The following is a 22,343-nucleotide window of genomic DNA, read 5'->3' on the forward strand; positions in this document are numbered from 1 at the left end:
TATGTTGAGATTGTGCATACTTGACTTTAAAGGTAAATGGATTAAATATCTGCCTTTAGTTGAGTTTGCTTATAACAATAGTTTCTAGGCAACTTATTGGGATGACACCATATGAGGCTCTCTATGGGCACAAGTGTAGATCTTCATTATATTGGGATGAGGTTGGTGAAAGACAATTGGTTGGGCCAGAGATAATACAAGACACGAAGGACAAGGTTGCACTTATCCGGAAGAGAATGTTGACGGCTCAGAGTCGGCAAAAAAGCTACGCAAATAAGCATCGCTGCAAGCTAGAATTTAATATTGGTGACCTCGTGTATTTGAAGGTTTCACCAATGAAGAAAGTGATGTGGTTTGGCAAGAAGGGAAAGCTAAGCCCAAGGTACATTTGTCCTTTTGAAACAAAGGAAGTTGTGGGTCTTGTGGCATATACAGTTCATCTGCCACCTGCTTTATTTGGAATACATGATGTATTCCATGTATATACTCTGAGAAAGCATGTGCATGATCCATTGCACGTTATTGATTTTGAAGCATTGCAAAATTCAAGAAGACCTCAAGTACAAAGAACTACCCGTGCAAATTTTAGATCACAAGAAACAACAACTTAGAACAAAGACCATTCTGTTAGTTAAAGTTCTGTGGTGAAATCATAATGTAGAGGAGGCATCTTCGGAACTTGAGCATGATATGAGAAACAGATATCCACATTTGTTCTAAAGGTTTGGAAATCCTTCGCAGTATTTTATTAAAATACCTACTATATGTGAGTGATGTGATGTAAAAATTGTGATATATATGGTTTGATAGTGTTATCCTTTTCAGAAAGCTTGGTTGAATGGATCCACTAGGGAAACCATTAGTAGAAGAGAGTAATATTGTAAATAGCCCTAAGAATGAGATGACTATGGCTGATCCTGTAGTGGAGTATGAGATCGTGGATCCCATTTCAAAGTTGGGGCAGTTCGATCCATTGGATGAATACTTTTAGATGTAGCAAGCAGTTGAAAACAATTTAGAAAATAAAGCGGTCAGGCTAAATTACATGATTCATTTACATCACGCATATGGATGGGGTGGTCAAGAGGGAGACCCCGCTCCTTACATTTCGGGCCAGTACGATGAGGGACAGCCTAACGGATTGATTCCCATTGATCCAAGGGATGAAGTTCCCCTAGTACCTCCAAAGCATATCTTCAGCGATGCTGAAGATTATTAGGTAAGGGATTATTTAGTTTGAATAAATTATTAAACATGCATGATATGATTTAAATTTTGAGGTTGAAACTCTTCTGGTGATTTCAGTGGGATTTCCGGTAGTTCTTAAGCTCTATTTAAGTAGGTAATTTTTAAATAATTCTTCTAAATTATTGGGATTATTGTTGATTTAAGGATTGTTTTGGTTTGATGATGTTCTTCCCTTGCTTTGTCCGGTTTGGTGCCCTCTGTTTTGGTGGGTTTTTGGACGGATGAATTTGTGTGTGTGGGTAGTTTTATGACCGGACGGGTGTTTTAGCCAATTGTGGTTTGGTTGTTACTTGATTTTATGTGTTTTAAGTCTTGAAGGCTTGGACCAAATACCCTTGCTATTGGCCGAACATGGTTGTGTGATGTTTTGAGTGTTGTTTTTCCTTGCAGTGGGTGTGTCGGCCGTGGGAGTTTGGATTTACTGTGTGTTGGTCGGCTATGAGTATTTGGATTCTTGGATTCTTTGTCCAGTGAGTGTATATTTCGGTTAAGCTGTGTTTGATGTTGAACTTTTCTTAGAACGTCAGTATTCGGTGAGTACAACCCCAGTTAACTTTAATTGCTAATTGCCTCTTGGGTTTGATTGGATATATCTTATGTTTAGTTTGTTTTGACATAAAACAACATTTGTTAAAATATATTTTTGGCGAAAATGATTTTAGTTGAAAATATTTTTCGATGTTTGGTTCGTACGAAAAATAGAGATAACGGGCAATTGCTGGTGACCACCAAAAATAATGTGCAACTTCCGGCGAACTTCAGAAGCAAATAATAAACTATGAGAGAGAATGTGTATGAGGAAGAGAATATCAAACTCGAAAAATAGTTTACGATATTAAATAAACGAAAATCATTTTTCAAAGATGAAGCTTTTATGGTCAAACCGAAAATGTTTTTTATTTGACCATCATTTTGGGTCACACCAAATACCAAAATTTATTAAAAATATTTTACAATGAAAAAAACGGAGCCTTAATCGCAACATACAAACCTAAAGATTTTTTTATGGCAATTATAAAACTTTTTGATGGTATTGGTTAATCAAATATAAAAGCTTGGGACAAGTACATAAATGCTAATAGTATTGGGACAAGTAAGTAAATTTCAAAATTAAAGATTTTTTTTTTTTTTTTTTCAATTAAAGATGTTTCTTTAGAGAAAGACAACATCACTGGGTAATTGATTATGAGAAACCACTTAGGAGACCTACCTGACCGGATAAGTGGTTGGACAACCTAATTTTTATTTGATCAGGTGAGTTCTATAAATAATATTTCACAATCAGAAATTCTGAGAGATACTTTGATCCGATCCTTATCCAGTATTGAAACCTCAACGATAATAAGATGGAAGATAATTAAGTATAGATTTCTAGTAATTTCATCTATAATGCTCTGTTTGTTTCGATGTACAATATTTTTCATCGTAAAATATTTTCAACGAAATCATTATTTTTCAGCGTTTGACTCATACAAAAAAATCACCAACAGCAAGAAAATCGTCGGTGACGAGATTTTGTCACTGGCCGATAGAATTCCGGCCATTTTCATCGGATTTCAGAGATGAAGGCCGAAATCCGGCTACAATGGCCAGATTCCAACCATTTTCCCCAAATCCGAGTTGGCCGAATTCTTGCCAGTTTCGTTGGAATTTGGGGTGGCTGGAATTGAAAATAATAATCTAATTGAAAGAGTTTTATTTTAAGCGCTCCAACCATAAAGATGTAAGGTATTATTTCGATATGTAAACTAAATGCATTTTCCTTTCAATTTTCCTTGACAGTGGAGCTATCCAAGTTCAAAAACATTATGGAAAAGAAAATTTTCATGAAATCCTATTAGGCTATTCTAAATTACAATGCTGCTACCAACATTGTAGTGATATGAAACTATAAGTGTCAATATTTAGTGTTATCCAAAGGCTAAAAGTCAAACCAAAAATTACTAGGACTTAAAGACACATAAAATCACTTCCCCTACCATTGGTCACAAAATTTTGAGTACATTGATATGAGCTTGTTGAGATTTCTCTCTTTGCTGTTCTCTATAATGCAGAATGTTATTCCTTCAAGATGAAGGGGGGGTACATGCATGCTTAAAATCATTGGTCAGACCAATCTATAACATCTCCACTAAAAATGAAAATATTTTTGAAAAATGATAGTGAAGATCAAATTGATCTCTAAATATTTTGTTCATTATAGAATTTCAAATAACTATTAAAATTTAACATGGAAAGTAATTAGGTCATGTTATTTGTTATGGTATCGGCATACTAATTAAATTAGGTCATGCTACTTTTTAAACATCGAAGACAAAAATGAAAAAAATAGTCAAACTTTAAAGAGTTAAATGTATTTTTCCATGGCCATTCCTTAAATTCAAGAATAAATTTTCCTCTCAATTTGAGCGCGTAACTTTAATTCTTCCACCGTCATTTGCATCTATCTTTTTTTCTTTTCTTCTTTGTCTCATTGCTTGTTGTTGTACTAAAGAGTCAATCTTTAATTTGCTTTTGCTTTTCCTATATTTACTTTTGCTTTTCCTAAAAGAAAAGTTTAGAAGCAAATTTGCCATATTTTGGTGTTGATAAAGGAGAATACCATTATAATAAAAGCATTTAGAGATATAAAAAGAATCTTACTTGCTTACCTATCAGTATTCATTCAATGAGTCCAAGTCAAGTCAACTTTTCTTAGCATATATATCAGTACAGAAATGTCTCTTGCACAACAGTTGTACAAGAGACAAGAGACGTGGAGTGGGTCCCACGCGGGACCCATGTGGTGAGACCTACCACGTGGAACCCACCCATATCTCTTGAATCCTGCACAACAGTTGCACAACCGTTATGCAAGAATCATGTTTCATATCAGTATTCATTCTATGAGTGTAACCCAAGTCAACCATGCTTGCCTCTTGGGTTTGATTAATTGGATACATCTTTAATTGGGCTTTAACCTTTTGTGGTATTCACAAAATACAAAGTTGGTTTATCGCATTAGTTTCTACTTTTGTCCCAAACTTTTGTGTACAATAAGATAGGATGATAATTTTTTGTAATTAAAAAATTGCCCTCTAAATTTTAAACTATTCTAAAATTAAAAATAAGAAAAACTTCACTTCTAACTCCTATTATTTTATCATTTTTGCAATTAAGTACTCAAACTTTAAAAAATGTCAATTTAGGGTATCCAACTTTCAGCTTAATTTCAACCATCCGTTAGAATTTTTTTTGTTAAATCCTATCAAAATACTCCTGTGTTTTTTTTTTTTTTTTTTTTAAATTATAAAATTTGAAAATTCAAGTATTGGGTATTTTTGTAAATTCTATTAAATTCTTACCAACACCTAAATATTTACAATTTTTTTCTTTCCTAAAAAAATGATGGGTATTTTGGAAATTTTAACAGAATTTAATGAAAAATTTTAACAGAGGATTGAAACTGAAAAAGAAAAAAGAAAAAAAAATATATGGATATCCTAAATTAATACTTTTTAAAGTTTGAATATTTAATTTCAAAAATGATGAAATATCAGGTATTATAATTGAAGTTTTCTCTTAAAAATATTTTTTAAGAGAAAGGTTAGTAAGAGGCAGATATGTATGTGTTTCTAGTAATTTCATAAATAAATCTTATTTCTTTCTTCATACTCAATCTACAAAACAAAGATTGAACAACACCAACATAACTATTTTCACATGCCCGCATCCTTGAGGTTGAATGTTGTTCAATTTCGAAAAATCCTTGAGGTTGAAACACCTCACGCTTAGCTTACCGCTTGGGCTTGATTAGGTATATATATATATATGCTAAATTATAAAACTTTGATGGACATGAAATCAAATCGATCTAAAAGCTTTGAGATTAAGTCTGAACTTCTTCGCATTTCTCAATTCTAACCCCCTCTCCCTCTCTGTTGTGTGCTTTGAGATAGATATAGTGTGTTTGAGAGATCTTGAATCTTGAGAGAGATGGAGGACTGTGATCATAACAATGAGCGGCACCACTTGATCTACAAAGAAGAGATGAAAAAAGATGGTGAGAAGATAGCTCTTTGCTGGTATTGCCGCAAACCAATATTGGGTTCCCTCCACAATTGTGTGGAATGTCGTAACCTCCCTGTTCACAGCAAGTCATCCTCATTCGAAGATCATTTCTTGGACTTCAAAGAAAAGCTGGAAAATGATGGCGACAAGGAAGTTGTTTGCTGGGGGTGCAACGAACTAGTATTGGGTCCCGCTTACAAATGCCGACGCCCAATCTCTGAATGCAGCTTCGTCGTTCATAAATCATGCACTGATCTATCTTATCAAATAAACCACCCTCTGCATCCAGACCATACCCTTACTCTCCAAAAGCCAGGTAAAAATTGTTGTGATGCTTGTCGTAGATCTCACGATAGATCTTTCTTTTACAAATGTGATCTGTGTCTTTTCCAACTCGACATCGAGTGTGCTACCCGCTTGCCAGTTAATCCTAATGAATGTCACCAACACGACTTCTTCTCCATCCTCAAGCCGATCCAATACAGCTGTGATGCTTGTGGAAAGGAATTCAAGAACATGGCCTACAAACTATGCAATATCTGCAAACTCTTGGTCCACAATAGATGTGCTGAACTTCCCCGCTTCGCCAAATTTACGCTACACAATCACATACTCAGCCTCATCTATTCTCTTCAAGAATTCAAGAAGCGCGACAACATGTTTTGTAAAATATGTTGTAACAAGGTGAATACAGAGTATGCAGTTTACTATTGTCTTAAATGTAATTATATTATCCACATAGAATGCCTAACGGGTTTTACGGCTATGTATACCGCGTATTCGTCGTTGCCTGCAACTAGTGAATCGGTGCCCAGCAAAGCAACTCACTTGATCAAGGCACTCAATCAATCTGAGGAAGAAGGACCTCATCTTGAGGAGATCCAACATTTCAGTCATCAACAACATAAGTTAATCCTATGCAATAATGAGGTCAAGGATGATAAGCATTGTCAGGGATGTATGGAATTCATAATTTCAGTCCCATTTTATAGTTGTGTGCAGTGCGACTTTTTTCTTCATACTTGATGTGCTGAACTTCCCACAAAGATTGAGCAATACAAACTTCACTACTTTCACCCGCTCACCCTCCTCCCACGGGCAGACACTAAAAGTCGCGTGTTCTTTTGTTATCTTTGTTATCGTCATCATCGCGGCTTCACCTACAAATGTAATAGTAAGATTAGTAAGCGGTGGCGGTGTTTGGATACACTTGATGTTCAATGCGGTTCAATTCCTGACACCCTTGAGCACGAAGGTCATCAGCACTCCCTTTTCCTTGCTCTTAGATATTTTAATAGAAAATGCAAAGCTTGTCCTAAGGACAATGAGAGGCATGTATTTGTATGTACCAGCTGCGATTTCGCATTAGGAATCAGGTGTGCAAATCTTCCACTGCTAGCAAGGCATAAATGTGATACACATTTCCTCAAGCTAGCTTACTTACGCTGCTGAATACGCTTCTGGAGAATATTATTGTCTAATTTGTGAAAAAGACAGAGACCCAAATTACTGGTTCTATTATTGTGCAGAATGTGACTTTCCCGCTCACACCGAATGTGTTCTTGGGAACAATCCATGCATTATGATTGGAAATACCTACAAAAGTGAATATCACCAACACCCTCTCACTTGTGTCCAGAAGACTAAAACGTCGTGTGATGGTTGTTACCAAGCTTTTGATGATGTGGCATTAGAATGTTATATATGCCAAATTAGTGTCCATCCTCCAAGACCATACTTTCCTGATTGTATGTGGAAACAAAGTGAAAGGCATCGGAAATCTTGGCCTTTAGTCTTCTGATGAAGTTGGCAGCTTCTTAATTTTTTCTCATTTTTTTTTTTTTCGTTTATCTTGTACTTCTTAAGCTTGAGTGAACACTCGGTTGGGTTGTATTATTCCTTTGTTGTTTGGTTTTTGGTGTATTTCTTTCCTATGGGTTCTCCCACTTTGTATTTTGTTTTTTTTTAATGCATGCAATACTTGTTTATTCAAAAAACTAAAGTTTCCACAATAATTGTATTTAGGTAATGAAAGCATTACTATGTTTTGTTCAAATGTCATTTATCTAACACTTAATTTAATTTTGCTGAAATTGAAACTAATAATCTAATTGAAAGAGTTTATAATTACCATAATGATAAGGTATGCATACAGAATATTAATGCATATTGTTCGTTGTTGTGCATGCAAACACAACAATGAATACTAGATTAATGATTGATGTCAATATTCATAATAATAGATCATGCATATATATAAACTAACGCGGTACTTCATAATTAGTAAATGAGCGATACTAAGAGTAGTATAAGTTTTATTATAAATCTCTTACATGATAGTTGACGTAGTAGTGTCCCATGAATTGTTATATTAAGTTGTAAGCCCGTCCACATGGTACTTACTACATTAACTATAATATAATTAAATTTAATTGTAACCGACATGATAATGGATCGTATATGGATGTCAATTCCCAAACTTATATGACACTTATCACTTTATTCATTAAACATTTAAATTTAATTATTGCTTGTAAAAGCATAAACTAAATAATTGGAATAACAAGACGACAAAGGCATTTCAGTGCCATCTGTTCAATAGTATGCAAACAAAAATATTGGCACTTCTCAGTAAATATGAAATTGAGTGTTCTATGGGTAGAAAGAAAAATTAATATCTGTTCGATTTAATATTCAATACTAATGAAGATGACAACTCCCAAAACTCCTCCAGATATTCACATGTAAGAATAAAATTAACATTATTATTGCTAGAGAGAGATAGAATTAAAAAAAAAAAAATGCAAAACCTAAATGAAGTGCATCAAGCAACTCAAGCAAAGCACACAAAAGTTTGTGAATGCAAGCACAAAACAATTAAAAAAAAAAAAATCAATAGCATATCTTTGAATGCAAAAACACTCACATTTGAAACTCAATGTGTTAATCAACAAAAGAACATAAGGAATGTTTCAAATGCTTAGGGAGTCAAACATAAATTGATTGAATTTCATGCATGATGCATTCAAAATTTTGTATAACACATAGCTAATGCTTGTGTGAGTTGTGTGATTCACTTTGAAAAAGTGAGTTTAAGACCTTATTTTGAGTAGGGATCAGCTACATATGTAGTGACATGAACCTATAAGTGTCAATTAGTCAAACCCAAAATTACTAGGACCTAAAGACACATAAAACCACTTCCCCTAAAATTGGGCACAAAATTTTGAGTACATTGATATGAGATTGTTGAGATTTCTCTCTGCCTATAATGCAGAATGTTATTCCCTCAGGATGAAGGGGAGAAGTACATGCTTAAAATCATTGGTCAGACCAATCTACTATATCTCCACTAAAAATGAAAACATTATTAAAAAATGATACTGAAGATCAAATGATATCTCTAAATATTTTGTCCATTATAAGAATTTCAAATAACTCTTGCAGTTTAACATGAAAAACAATTATGTCATGTTATTTGTTATGCTATCAGCATACTAATTAAATAGACATGGTTGTATTTACAAAAACAGTTGGAGACAAAGGGTATTCAACAGCCTCCTAACATTGGAAGAAGAAACCGATCTGCAACTGCCAAAAAATCAGAGTAATTGAATCTCAAAAAGTAAATGCCAACCCGAATTTGCCACAATCGATTCCTTCCTACATCCTCATAAATTTACAACTTTTTTCTATCGTCTTTGAAGGAAAGGAAGCCAATCCATTCTTTGCAAGAGATTATGTAAGAATGCCACCTCAAACGGGACCTGAGGTCCCATCTTCAAGTGCTCAATGATAGCTTCTGCATTGCCCATTCAACTCAGGATAATGCATGGACGAAGTTGCAGTATATCAACACTCGTAGTGCTGTTTAAAATCAGACTTGTTCTTTCCTCTTGGCCCAAATCATTACAAGAGAGAAGCCCATCAAAGACATTATTACAGTCTGCAAATCATAGAAACATTATGGATATTCCTCAAGATTACTATTGTGCAACACCAGATGCAGCCTCATTCAAAAACAAATATAGCGTATATAATATATCAAAAAAATGAGAGAGAGAGAGAGAGAGAGAGAGAGAGAGAGAGAACTTCGAACATAATTTGGCCAAATTCTGTAAATCTTCTGCCTGATTTTCTTATCATTCGATATATGATATGATTCTATATTGCTGTAAACGTATATCCAGCAAATCAAACAATAGTAAGCAAACGTTATTCTAGATAGGAAAACCAGGGTGAGTGTGAATCCATGACAATCAAACCATACAGGATGGAGTTACTATATAGGGAGTTGATTTAATCTTATTCATATCAGGGGCAAAAAAACCCTGCTTCTTGCAGTAAGAAAGGGAGATGATTTAACTGAATTTCGTTTTTTGGAGGGAAAAAAAAATAGGAGAAATTTGATACAAAAGCGATGTCATGGACTTACTGAGATTGCTGGAGGCACACCCACAAGTGGATCTTGGAAGAACCTATTCGCAAGTGCAAGGGCGAGAAGACTACTTTGCATTCCTGGAAAAGCAAAAAGATCAGTTAGCTTGAATGACACGCAGATGCAGAGTTTTACATTGCTGTTAATGGGCTAAAAGGTGGCACCTGTCTCATAGGATAGTGTTCTTTGCAGAGCTTTCACATCAGTTGCCTTATGGAAGAGTAGACCAGAAAAGAAATAACCGGCTACAAACGCGGAAAAATGAAATGCAATAACGAGCAACAAAATTGTCGCTTCAAAAGGAGATATAACTGATTCAATGTTAAGGGCAAGTGGTGCTCCAACACAGAGAGCTGTTACCAAGACTGATAGTGGGGGCAAAAGTGGCCGAATAGCATCACAGATCAGGGGAAAGAACCTGTAGGCACAAATATAAGGGACGACTAAAAGAGTTCAATATGTTATCAAGTTATATAGAGTTGTTATATCACCGATTCAATAGCAAGCCTGCAGCAATGGGCGCAACTACAATCTACATAATGCTAGACATCATTCCTTTTACATCAACAGGCCGTCTCTTTCCAATGAGCAAGAGGGACAACATTGGTGTGACGAATACCGCAGTAGCAGTAGACAATGATGTCATGATAATGCTTAGAGGGGCCATTGCCCATTAGTGGGTCTGTGAGAAAAGTAGAATAGTGTGAGAGCTGGGCCCCACTAACACACGATACCAACATAATCCCAGCACCTATTACATAGATTAAGAAAATGTTAACCCAGTGTCAGCAGGTTTTTGAAGGTGAGATTGATCCTAGCTATAAGAGAGAGAGAGAGAGAGAGAGAGAGAGAGAGAGAGAGAGAGAGATCCTTACCTATGGAAGGTGGTAGACCAAATAGTGTAGCTGAGATTGTGCCAAAAAGATCGATATCCAAGAAGAGGCTTCATAACAAATTGGCCAACATAACCAGCAAAAATAGCTGCTGGTCTCTTGAATGCTTCAAGGAAATCCTTTTCTCTGGAATTAACCCCAACTGCAAACATTAAAACCCCCAATGCCGGTGCATAGTACCTGGAAATAGAGAGTAAAAACATGAATTATTAGCATAAGCTTTAGATAAACATTGTAAATCTTTTCCTTTTCATTCTTCAATAGAAATCACATTATGAACTAAGCCAAAATTAACTTCTACCCGTCACTGGTTTCATGCAAGTATATGACATAGCAAAAATAAATGATGTATCTTCTTCATGCTCCATAGATAAAGACTGCAAAACTTATCCTACTGTAGACAAGTACTTCAAATGGATACACGCTTATATATTATTTTGTTGCATTTGTCGATGACTCATAACCTTAGAGAAATTAACTCCTGCTTTCTCCACATTTTAGACGGTAAAGAAGATCAATATGCAAATGGCTTCTCGTTTTTCCTTGAGGCTGCTCTTTGATGCAACTTTTTACGTAATCAGGCACACATTGACCAACCGATTCATCTAAAGAGTGCTCAGTCACGGTCAGGGCGAGCCGGAGCCTTAAGCGAATTAGGTGGCCGCCTAAGCTCCCAATAAAAAAATATTAAAAAAAATTATTTAAAAAAAAAAGCCTTAATTACCATCAATACACTTTAATAAGGCCCTAAAATATTGTAAAAATAAAATTAATAAAGACATTAATATAATGCATGGCCCCAATTTAAGAAGGCCTAAATATCAATGAAGATTTATTTCCAAAACAAAAAACATAAATTGAAGACCCTATTTAATCCCATCGTTTAATAAATAAGACTAAATTAATTAAGACCAACTGTACGTCCAGCCAAAGTTCAAAAAATTAATTACACCTTAAGTCAACATTCATGAAGATGGAAAGTCTCATTAAAAAAAAATTAATTAATTAAGTCCGAAAGAAAAATATAGAATGAAAAAAAAAAGAATTAAATGCTAAGAAGTAAGAAGATGGAAAGTCTGGTTCAAAAAATAAGACTTAATTATTAACTCCAACGTTCCTTAAGTCCAACCGACTCCAACGTTCAAGAATGAAGAATCAATATAAAATAAAAATACATAAATAAATGATAAGAAGTAAGAAGATGGAAAGTCTCTAATTAGGTTTCCATTTCAAATTCTACTCTATAAGTTTTCATTTTTTTTTACATCAATTTTTCTATTGAAGTCGATCTTAATTATTCAAATTTAAATTTCTCTCTTTTTCTCCATTTTCATTCTTTCCTTATAACTTACTATTTAAGTTCTTAAAATCATTCCATATTTGATCAGTGATTAAAAAAAAAGGTTAGTTACCAAATACTCAATCAATCAATTGCATTAATTTTTTTATTTGATTTTAGGAAATTCCTTGAAAAGTGTTAGATAATCCTATCATAAAGACTAAAGAGAATTCGACCTTTGATAAATCAGGTTTTATCGTTCTATTTTTTTTTAATTTATTTTATTATAGTCATAAGATATATAATTTTTTTTTTATTATAAATCGTGTTTGTTTAATTTGTTAATACTTTTAGCTATAGATGTCTACTAGAAAATATGATTCTGGATATGACAAACTAAAAAAAAAAAAAGAGTAGAAAAATTAATTGAATCTCAAAAAGGATCTTTAAATAAATTTGTTATTAGCAATAAAAAAAATATAAATGATAATTTAGTTGAAAAACACATAAATGAACAAGATATTCATGAAAAAAGAGTTAGAAAAGGAAATGTTAAAAAAACTTGAATATAAAAATTTAATAAGTAATTTTGCATCCAAAAAAGCAAGAAGAATGAATTTTAAATAAAAATATAATTTTAAATTAAATAATATATTAAATATTATTTAATTTTGAATAAAATATTTTATTTAAACTTCTTGCCTAACACCCCAAAAAATATCGGACCGGCCTGCAGTCACCGGTGGTAAACCATGTAAAAGAAGGTGGATAGACAAGAGCCAATAGCGTACTACCAAGTACCAAAAAAGGAATTTGATTCCCTCAAGATTTTCACTATAGAAGTGTCCTTTTGATTAGGCACATGAAACAAGACATGCAGCAGTGTGATCAATATGGCCTGAAATAACTCTGCAAGTGAGTTGTCTATAGAATTAGAAACCCAATCGTGCCTCAAGTATGAAGTTCATTGGGGAAGTGTGATCTCTTCCTTCTCTCTTCTCTTCCCCCAAATGGATTGAAAGCCGACTTTGCTGACATGAATACAGAGGGCCTCTGCTGGAGGTAATTCTTGGGCTCCTGCTGGTGATCGGTGTAGGGGACGTTTCTGGACCCTTGCCTCTTCTATTATTCTCGGCTTTTGCTAGAGAGTATGGGGGACAGTAATGGGTTTTATACGAGGGGAGAAATGTGGTCTTATTATTGCTGATGAGACGATCCAGGATCTCCAAACAAAGGGATCCAGGTGTCTGGTGGGAAGTTTGGGAGTACCAAAGAAACTTAATAAGGAGGCTTTCAAAGCTGTCCTTGTTCGTATTTGGAGATTGGGTAGAAACCTTTTCCTGAAAGAAATTCAGGAGAATCTGTGGCTTTTTGAGTTTTCTGAAGAGGGGGACAAAGTTAAAGTGATGGATGGGCGTCCTTGGTCCTATGACCGTACTATACTAATCCTTAACGACTTCGACGGACAGACCTCTCCTTCGAAAATGGATTTTTCGATCTCCCCAATATGGATCCAGATCCATGACATGCCGCTTGGATGTATGAATCGGGCAGTTGGGTTTCAAATCGGGAGTTCGCTGGGATCGGTGGAGGACATGGCTGTGGCAAAAGACGATGTGGGATGGGGACGCTACCTCCGTGTAAGGGTGGCGATTAACCTCCACCAACCTCTCGAACGTGGGAGGTCGTTGATTATCTTAGGGAAATCGAAGTGGGTTTCTTTCAAATACGAAAAACTTTCGGTTTTCTGCTTCCAGTGTGATCGGATTATTCATGGATCGAAAGGGTGTCCAGAGGAGAACAGCCGGCAACCTAGCCATGATGGGGGGCTAGATGGGTGGGGTTCCTGGTTGAGAGCTGATGATCAATCCAGAAGACAGGGGCTCCCTAAGGGCCAGCGAACCAACCGCCCCCCCTCACCGGTGAGGCCGGTCCCCGGCCAGAGTGGGGTCCCATCAGGGAGTTTGCCGGATAAGGCAAAACAGATGGACGCAGAAGTCGAGGAGAGAAATCCTGTGAATCCCTCCCTCCCTGAAAACAACGGCCCTCCTAAATCGAAACGTCAAAATCTCATTATTGATAAGTCTGAGGTGGCACTAGAGCAGAGCTCGCTTTTTCCTGCACAGCCGAAGAGGGAGCTTCAGGAGCAGATCTCGAATCCCGGGTTTCTCACTCCTAGCCATGATAGGGGGGCTCTGATTTCGTCTGGAGCCCTGAAGAGTACAAAAGGAAAGAAATGAGGTAAACAAGGTTTACAACGTGGCAAGAGTACGGCTGCCCCAAGGCTTAATATTTGCTCTTCTCCCGGGGGTGCTCAGTCTATGGCTGCTCATGATTCTCTTGAGCCCAAAGGAGTCGTGGGCTGTGAGCTCTCAGCTTATCGCCCAAAGGCCCAACAGGCGGAACGGGTGGGCTCTTCTAAGTCGCTGGGCCCCCCTCAGACTTCCGGCCCAAACTGCAATGCTTCGACAGATCCAGTATCGAGAGCCTCCCGCAAGGGATCTTTCCAGACCCATCCCAAAGTCCAAGCCTCCAAAAAAAGAAAGGAGAGGGAGCAATCTGTGGATCCCTCTGTTCACTGCCTGCTGAACTTTTTGGATGGAAAAACTCCGGTCGAAGAGGCCAGTAACTGGAAGAGACAAGACCGTGGGTCGGAGGACACCCAATCGAAGGAGTTGCCAAAATGTGGGCGGGAAATCGCGAATTCTTCTCTTCCGGTGTCGGCCACTTCGGGTCCCCCGCCTTTTTCTCGTCCAACTGAAGAGCAAAGTTCGGGTGGCCCACACTCCCCTCAGAAGAATGGCTTTGCTGGTTCAGATAATAACTTGGTAACTCAACTTTTTGTTTCCGACCGAGGGCATGAGTCGATTTCACTGAGTGATGTTGGTTGTTTGGCGGAGGCTGTCCAACAGCCCCGCCGCCCATTATGAGTCTCTTAAGCTGGAACTGTCGAGGGCTGGGGCGCCCTTGCACAGTTCGAGAACTTCACTCCTGAGTGAAGGAAAAACAGTCCTCTCTGCTGTTTCTCATGGAAACCAAATTGAGAAATCGTAGAATGAAAATCATTAAGGATAAGTTGAATTTTAATGGTATGCTCACGGTGGAGCCGGTAAGGAAAAGTGGGGGTTTGGCCTTACTTTGGAGAGAGCCAGCTGTGGTGGAGATTATGAATTATTCGGTTAGACACATTTGTGCCAGTGTCTCTTTGTCGGGAACAGAGGTCCCGTGGAAATTCACGGGCTTCTATGGTAATCCAGAATCCGGTAATCGTTCTGAATCCTGGTCCATTCTCCGCCACCTCAACTCTTTTGCCCCTCCTGACTGGTTCTGCATGAGCGATTTTAACGAGATTCTAGATCATTTAGAAAAACGAGGGGGGGACTCTTTCCATTCTGCTCTAGCGGAGTGTTCCCTGGGTGACCTTGGCTTCAAGGGGTCTAAGTTCACCTGGAGCAACAAAAGAGGTGCGGGGGATTTCATTAAGGAACGTTTGGATCGGGCTCTAGCAAACCCAGGGTGGTGCAGGAAATTCCTTGAAGTGGAAGTCCACGTCCTGCCTGTATGCCGTTCGGACCATAAACCCTTGTGGATTTTGTTGGCTTCCCCAGGAAAGGTGGGCAGAAAGAGACCTTCTTTTAGATACGAGGCCTGCTGGAATCTGTAAGTTGACTGTATTGACATAGTGAAAGCTGCGTGGGGGAGGAAGAAGCAAGGATGTACTAAGACACTTTCCACTATCATTGAGAACCTTCATAACTGCAAGAGAGCCTTGTCTGAATGGAGCTCCAAGAAGTTCGGTGATGTCCCCCGTAGGATAAAAATTCTGAAAGGTCGTCTAGAAAGTCTGCAGAGGGACGAACTCCCAGAGAATGCTGCTGATATTCTCCAATTACAACTGGAGGCGGACCATCTCCTTGAGGTGGAGGATGTAAAATGGAAACAACATGCTAAACGGAGATGGTTCCAACAGGGTGACAGAAACACGGGGTACTTCCATGCTTGGGCTTCCCATCGTCGGAAGACAAATCGCATTGCTGAAATCAGAGATGATTCAGGCCTAAGATGGTCTTCCCCGGGGGTCATTGGGGGTCTGTTGTCTCAGTATTTTCAACAGCTCTTCTCTACATCGGGGGCACGGGAAGTAGAAGGTATCCTGGAGGCGGTTTCTCCCTGTGTTACCACAGAGATGAATGTAGCGCTTATGCGTCCTTTCCAGTCGGATGAGCTGAAGGTGGCTTTGTTCCAGATGCAGCCTCTGACAGCCCCTGGTCCGGATGGCTTTGGGGTCTATTTTTTTCAGAATCATTGGGACTCGGTGGGTGCTGAAGTGTGTGAAGCTGCCCTGAACTTCTTGAATAACTGTATTTTTGACCCCTCTCTAAACCTCACTTATTTAGCGTTGATTTCGAAGAAGTCAAGTGCTGTCTTGGTTAGTGACTTCAGGCCCATTAGTCTTTGCAACGTCTTATACAAAATCATTGCAAAGACCATAGCCAACAGACTGAAGCTTGTGCTTGACAAAATTATTTCTCCCTTCCAAAGTGCCTTTGTGCCAGGGAGGTTGATATCAGACAACATATTGGTGGCTTACGAGGCCCTTCACTCTATGAGTTCGAGAATGAAAGGGAAGAAGGGCTATATGGCTATCAAGCTCATGTCTAAAGCTTACGACCGGGTCGAGTGGAGTTTTTTGGAGGCTATGATGCTAAGGTTGGGTTTTGCGGATCAGTGGGTGCAACTCATAATGCGGTGTGTTTCCTCGGTTTCTTATGCTGTTCTCCTTAATGGGTCTCCCCTCGACGTTTTCTCGCCTTCTCGGGGCCTAAGGCAAGGAGACCCTTTATCCCCATATCTATTCCTGCTGTGTGCGGAGGGATTAAGCTCGTTGTTGAGCAAAGCCTGCCATGATGGGCTCATCTCGGGGGCCCCAATCTCAGCTAGAGGTGTGCATCTCAGTCACCTCCTTTTTGCGGATGGCAGCTTGTTGTTTTGCAGGTCTAATTGGAATGAATGGAGAGCAATTTCCCAACTCCTGCAGTGGTATGAAATGGCCTCTGGCCAGAAACTTAACAATGAGAAAACCTCCGTCTTTTATAGCAGAAATACCCCCCAAGACTTCAAGGATTTCATCCATAACACTGTTGGGATTCCTGCAGCTGCTTCCTTTGAGAGGTACCTTGGTCTTCCGGCCATGGTGGGTCGCTCAAAATCAAGGACCTTTGCTGGGATTGTTTCTAGGGTCCGAAAGAGGCTTGAAGATTGGAAGGAAAAATCCCTCTCGCAGGCGGGCAGAGAGATCCTCCTCATGGTAGTAGCTCAAGCAATCCCGACCTATTGCATGAGTGTGTTCCAGCTCCCAAAGTCCCTGTGCTCCCAAATTCATTCCCTGATGTACCGATTCTGGTGGGGAAAAAATTATGCTTCTAAGGGTGTGCATTGGATGAGCTAGTCGCGTCTGGGGGCTTCGAAACAAACTGGAGGCCTTGGGTTTAGGGACTTGGAGGCGTTCAATTTAGCCCTTCTTGCTAAACAAGGCTGGAGGTTACTACAATATCCTAATTCTCTGCTGGCCAACGTCCTAAAAGGAAAATACTTCCTTCAGGATTCCTTCATGCAGGCAAAAATGGGCTCTCGCCCCTCTTTTACGTGGCGTAGCTTGCTTAAAGCTCGCCCTTTACTAGATCAAGGATTGATGTGGAGGCTTGGAAATGGCCAGCGTATTCGGATTTGGCATGACAAGTGGATCCCATCCTCTGCTGATCACCGGGTTCATTCTCCTGTGCAAATTCTGTCCCAAGAAGCTACGGTGGATTCCCTTTTGGACCCTGGTTCAGATTGGTGGAACTACAATTTGATCAATCCTGTTTTTATCCCTTCGGAGGCTGCCAAGGTGTGCAATGTAGCGCCTAGCCCTTTGCGACAAGAAGACAAGCAGATCTGGACTACCTCCAAGAATGGGTGCTTTACGGTTCGAAGCGCATACCATCTTGAAATGATGAGGAGAGCTCAGAAAGTGGGAGAGTCCTCTATGTCCGGGGAAAACTAGAAAATTTGGAAGGCTATTTGGAGCTGGAACTTTCCGCCTTCTCTGAAAAATTTTCTTTGGAAACTAGGAAGAAACATCCTAGCAACAAGGGAGAACTTATTTCGCAAAGGCATAGTTGAAGACCCGTTTTGCCCTTTCTGTCTCTCATCCTCAGAATCTATTTTTCACGCCTTATGGAGCTGTCGGGCAACCACTGTAGTTTGGCAGGATTGTGGGCGGAAGATCCAGAAAATGGTGTTAGAAGAAGGAGATGGGCTGCATATTATAAAGTCTATTCATGCCAGGGTGGATAGACAAGAGCTCTTGGAGGTTTTCTCGGTGATGCGTGAAGTGTGGCTAAGGAGAAATTCTTTTGTTTTCCAAGGAGGCTTCATCTCTCCAGAACACCTTGTTCTGAAAGCTAAGTCCTTTTCCTCAGACTTTCTTGCCTCTTTGCAAAAGATTCCCAACTCTGCTGGGGAGGGGGGGTAGGATTCCCCCGAAATGGAAGGCTCCGTTGTCTATATCAAGGAAACTAGTGAAACTTCATAAACCCCCCCAAAAAAAAAACACTAACACTAAATTTTTAAAGTGAAACTGAGAGCATAAGACCCTGCTCAGACTAAAGGGTAAAAAGTCATATATTATATTCCCTTGTTTCACAAACTAATATCCTTATGTTACATGTATGCATCTATTTAATACATTCATAATTGACGAAATTGTAGCAATCCACTGTATGGAACCAGTCAACCAACCAACAGAGGTATAATCAGGAATTCAGGATAGGATTGAGCCTGTTCTAAGTTCACCTCAGGTACGTCCTCATTTGAATAACTGTAACTTAAGGCTGCTAAAAAGAGGATGGCTTAAATTGAAAAGCATGATGGCTCTCATTCATTATTTGAGTTGCTTCAGCCATCTCTTGACCCAAAGAACAACAAAACTACTAGCCTAGCCTTTGTCAACTTAGAAGGTGGAAATTAGTATCAGCGATATTATTTGTCTTGCCAAAGTCGGCAATTATCGATTCAAACATAGTTTAGTCTTTCGTTGGAATATACAATCCTCTATTGGTTCAGTTTGAGGTTGGTGATGTTCTGTTTGTGGTTCATCGGGCTGCTCTGTTGTAAGTCTTGGCCTTGAGGGGTGTTTTCGTTGGTTTCTTAGGCTTGTATTTCTGGCCTCTTTTGTTTCTCTGTTTAGAGATTGTGTTCTAGTTTGTTTTTCTTTCTGGCGTGTAAAACTGAGAGTTGTTCAATGAAAGATTTTATTCATCGAAAAAAAAAAAAAAAGTCGGCAATTATTATTTAAGGCAAACAATACATCCACCTCTGAATAAAGGGGTTGTTTCACCAACACATCATTAGGAATATTGACTTGCAAGACATGTTAAAGTTTTCGTTAGTATCAAAGGTCAACTGGTGAATGTATCAAAAAATCAGGTTGCGTGGCCTTTGGTGCCCCATAAATTCTACTTAATTAACAGTCAGCAAACACTAACAGGCCCACTCCTAATACAAATGCTGATTTTGAATGAGCAAATATATATCATGTTCCCTATGAATCAATTTGGCTGAGAGGTCTGGTTGGCAATCTCTGGATCTGTATAATAGGTGAAACTGTTGTATTTTATGATAGCCAAAGCGCAATACATTTGACCAAAAATCAAATGTATCATGAGAAGACAAACATATTGATGTCAAATATCATTTTTTTCCGGAAGATTGTGGCAAAGAGTGATATCATAGTGAATAAAATTAAAATAATAATAATAATAATAATAATAAAAATAAAAATAAAAAAATCTAATGAACATGTTTACTAAACCAATTTCAATTCTGAAGTATGATTGGTGTTTATAGCTCGTGATTACCCTCAAGAGTACCGGAGGAAATGTTAGGAAGCTAGAGATTTGCATTGAGAACCTTATGAAGTTCAACCTTAGATGGAAATTTGTGATTGATTAAAGTGGGCCCTCCAGTTTTACTTCTTGTACATGGATTAATTGGTTGTTCTTTTTCAAATTGATTTTGAAATTCCAGCCTACTTTATTATTTTTTTTTTAGATAACAATTAAAATTAATGAAGTTATAACTTTTAATTTAAAGACCACATATATAAATACTAAAATCAAGCAAAGCATTAACACTTAACACAAGGATTTTGGTGATAAGTGGAAATCTTTTGAAAAATTCTTCAAAAGTAAAACTATTTCGCGACAGCCAAACTTAGAAAATCAATGTACTATATAAGAATAAGAAATTACAAGAAATTCACATTTATAAAACATTTGTAGTTAACACTATCTTGTATTAGACAAGAGACCTACTTGCCCGCTACTGCAATATGTAATTCTCCTAGAACTTATGGACAACTCTTCTACTTGATAATATTGTTTATCGGAACTCCGATAAACTTCAACGGTCGAATGAAAGATGAACAATGTGGTTTACAAGAAGAATTCAAAGAGAATATGCAATGAAATTAAAGATTGATATTCCAAAATTGCTATTTTATCATACAAATTTTTCTTATCCAGACAAATTTGATTGATCCAATTTAAGTTTGATTAATTCAAATTGAGTTTGATTAATCAAAATCTTCATGAACTCTAGATTTTTCTTCGTTTAAGCTCGATCGAAATTTGTTTTGATCACAAATCTAGATCTAAAACTTACATCTGAAATTATTTTGTCACTTAATTAGCCAATTCAAAAACCTAATTAACAACAACCGAAAAGTTAAAAATGCTCTCTAAAAAGTTTTGTCAAATGAACATTGCATGATTTACTTACATATTTTCTCGTTTTACTTTTTATTCTATCACTCTTTTGCTTTTCATCATTTCACTGGCATAATTTCTTCTTGCACTTTTATTTTTCATAACTAGAAGAATTTTAGTGTCATATCCGGCAAATATATATATATATCTGTGTGTGTACCTTAAATACTAAACTATCCCTCACCCGAACACACATTAATTCAAAGAGTAGTCGATTCTCGGTAACTTCAAGTCTTCAACTGTGTAATTTGCATCACTTTTCTTCTTTGTTCACTTGCTTTTATCACATGTTGCACTCCACTACTTCACACTCAAACAAAAGATTTTCCTGGAACTTTTTGCCACAAAATTTATTATAAATTTAATGAATAAAAAATTAGTTATTAATTATGAATTATTACCTTAATTAATTTGTAAGAAAAACAAAATAAAAACTACAGTAATCAATCATTTTTCTATAATAATAGCATTCCTAAGAGAAATCTAAAGAATCTTGAGTGCAAAAAGAAACAGGCATAGACAATTCAATTCTTTGTGTAGTATTTATTGTATGAGTGCAAGATAAGTGAAGCTTGCTTGCCTCTTGTGTTTGAGATATATATATATATATATATATATATATATATATATATATATATATATATATATATATATATATATATATATATATATATATATATATATATATATATATCTTTAGGGATAATTGCACCGGAGGGCCCTGTGGTATACCATAATTATTTTTCACTCCCTATGGTTTAAAAAGTTCACTGGAGGTCCTCGTGATATGCAATAATTACAAATCGATCCCTGGCGTCAAATTCTGTTAAAATTTTTAACAGATTCCGTCAAATGCCACGTGTCGCCAATAAGATGGCGACACGTGTCTATCGTAATAAAAAATATAAATTTATTAAAAAATAAATAAAAATACTTATTTTTTTATAAAAAAAATTCAAAAAAAAAAACAAAAAAAAAAAGAAGCTGAAGGGGTGGCCCAGCCACCCCTTTGGGGGTGGCCTGGCCGCCCCCAGCCACTGGGGGTGGCCGCGCGCCACCCCTAGTGGCTGCAGGTGGTGGCGCGCGGCCACCCCCAGTGGCCGGGGGTGGCGCGCGGCCACCCCCAAGGCCCAGGGGGTGGCCTTCGGGCCACCCCTAGATCTACTAAGGGTGGCCCGATGGCCACCCCCGGCCACTGGGGGTGGCCGCGCGCCACCCCAGGTGGCCTCTGGGGGTGGTGCGCGGCCACCCCCAGTGGCCGGGGGTGGCCATCGGGCCACCCTTAGAAGATCTAGGGGTGGCCCAAAGGCCACCCCCAATGGCCTGGGGGTGGCCGCGCGCCACCCCCGGCCACTGGGGGTGGCCGCGCGCCACCCCCGGCCACTGGGGGTGGCCGCGCGCCACCGCCGGCGGCCTCTGGGGGTGGCGCGCGGCCACCCCCATGGGCTGTTGGTGGCCTGGCCACCCCTTTTGGGGGTGGCCAGGCCACCCCTTTCCCATTTTTGTTTTTTTCTTTTTTTTTTTTGTTTTTTGTTTTTTTTTTAAAAAAAATAAGTATTTTTTATTTATTTTTTAATAAATTTATATTATTTTATTAAAATTAGACATGTCAGCGCCACGTGTCA

General features: G+C 38.1%; 1 protein-coding gene and 2 pseudogenes across 1 annotated transcript; 2 read left to right on the top strand and 1 right to left on the bottom strand.

Annotated features, from left to right (window-relative positions):
- Positions 1-5,223: 5,223 nt before the first annotated feature.
- LOC133854563 (uncharacterized) lies at positions 5,224-6,794 on the top strand (annotated as a pseudogene).
- Positions 6,795-8,806: 2,012 nt separating this feature from the next.
- Positions 8,807-11,115, bottom strand: LOC133853743 (probable sodium/metabolite cotransporter BASS6, chloroplastic; annotated as a pseudogene).
- A 1,956-nt stretch (positions 11,116-13,071) lies between these two features.
- LOC133854564 (uncharacterized) lies at positions 13,072-14,148 on the top strand. Its single transcript, XM_062290799.1, has one exon. It carries the CDS (start codon positions 13,072-13,074, stop codon positions 14,146-14,148), a length of 1,077 nt encoding a protein of 358 aa, XP_062146783.1.
- Positions 14,149-22,343: the final 8,195 nt, after the last annotated feature.

The sequence above is a fragment of the Alnus glutinosa genome, chromosome 13 (genome assembly GCF_958979055.1).
Source record: "Alnus glutinosa chromosome 13, dhAlnGlut1.1, whole genome shotgun sequence".
NCBI classification, from domain to species: domain Eukaryota; kingdom Viridiplantae; phylum Streptophyta; class Magnoliopsida; order Fagales; family Betulaceae; genus Alnus; species Alnus glutinosa.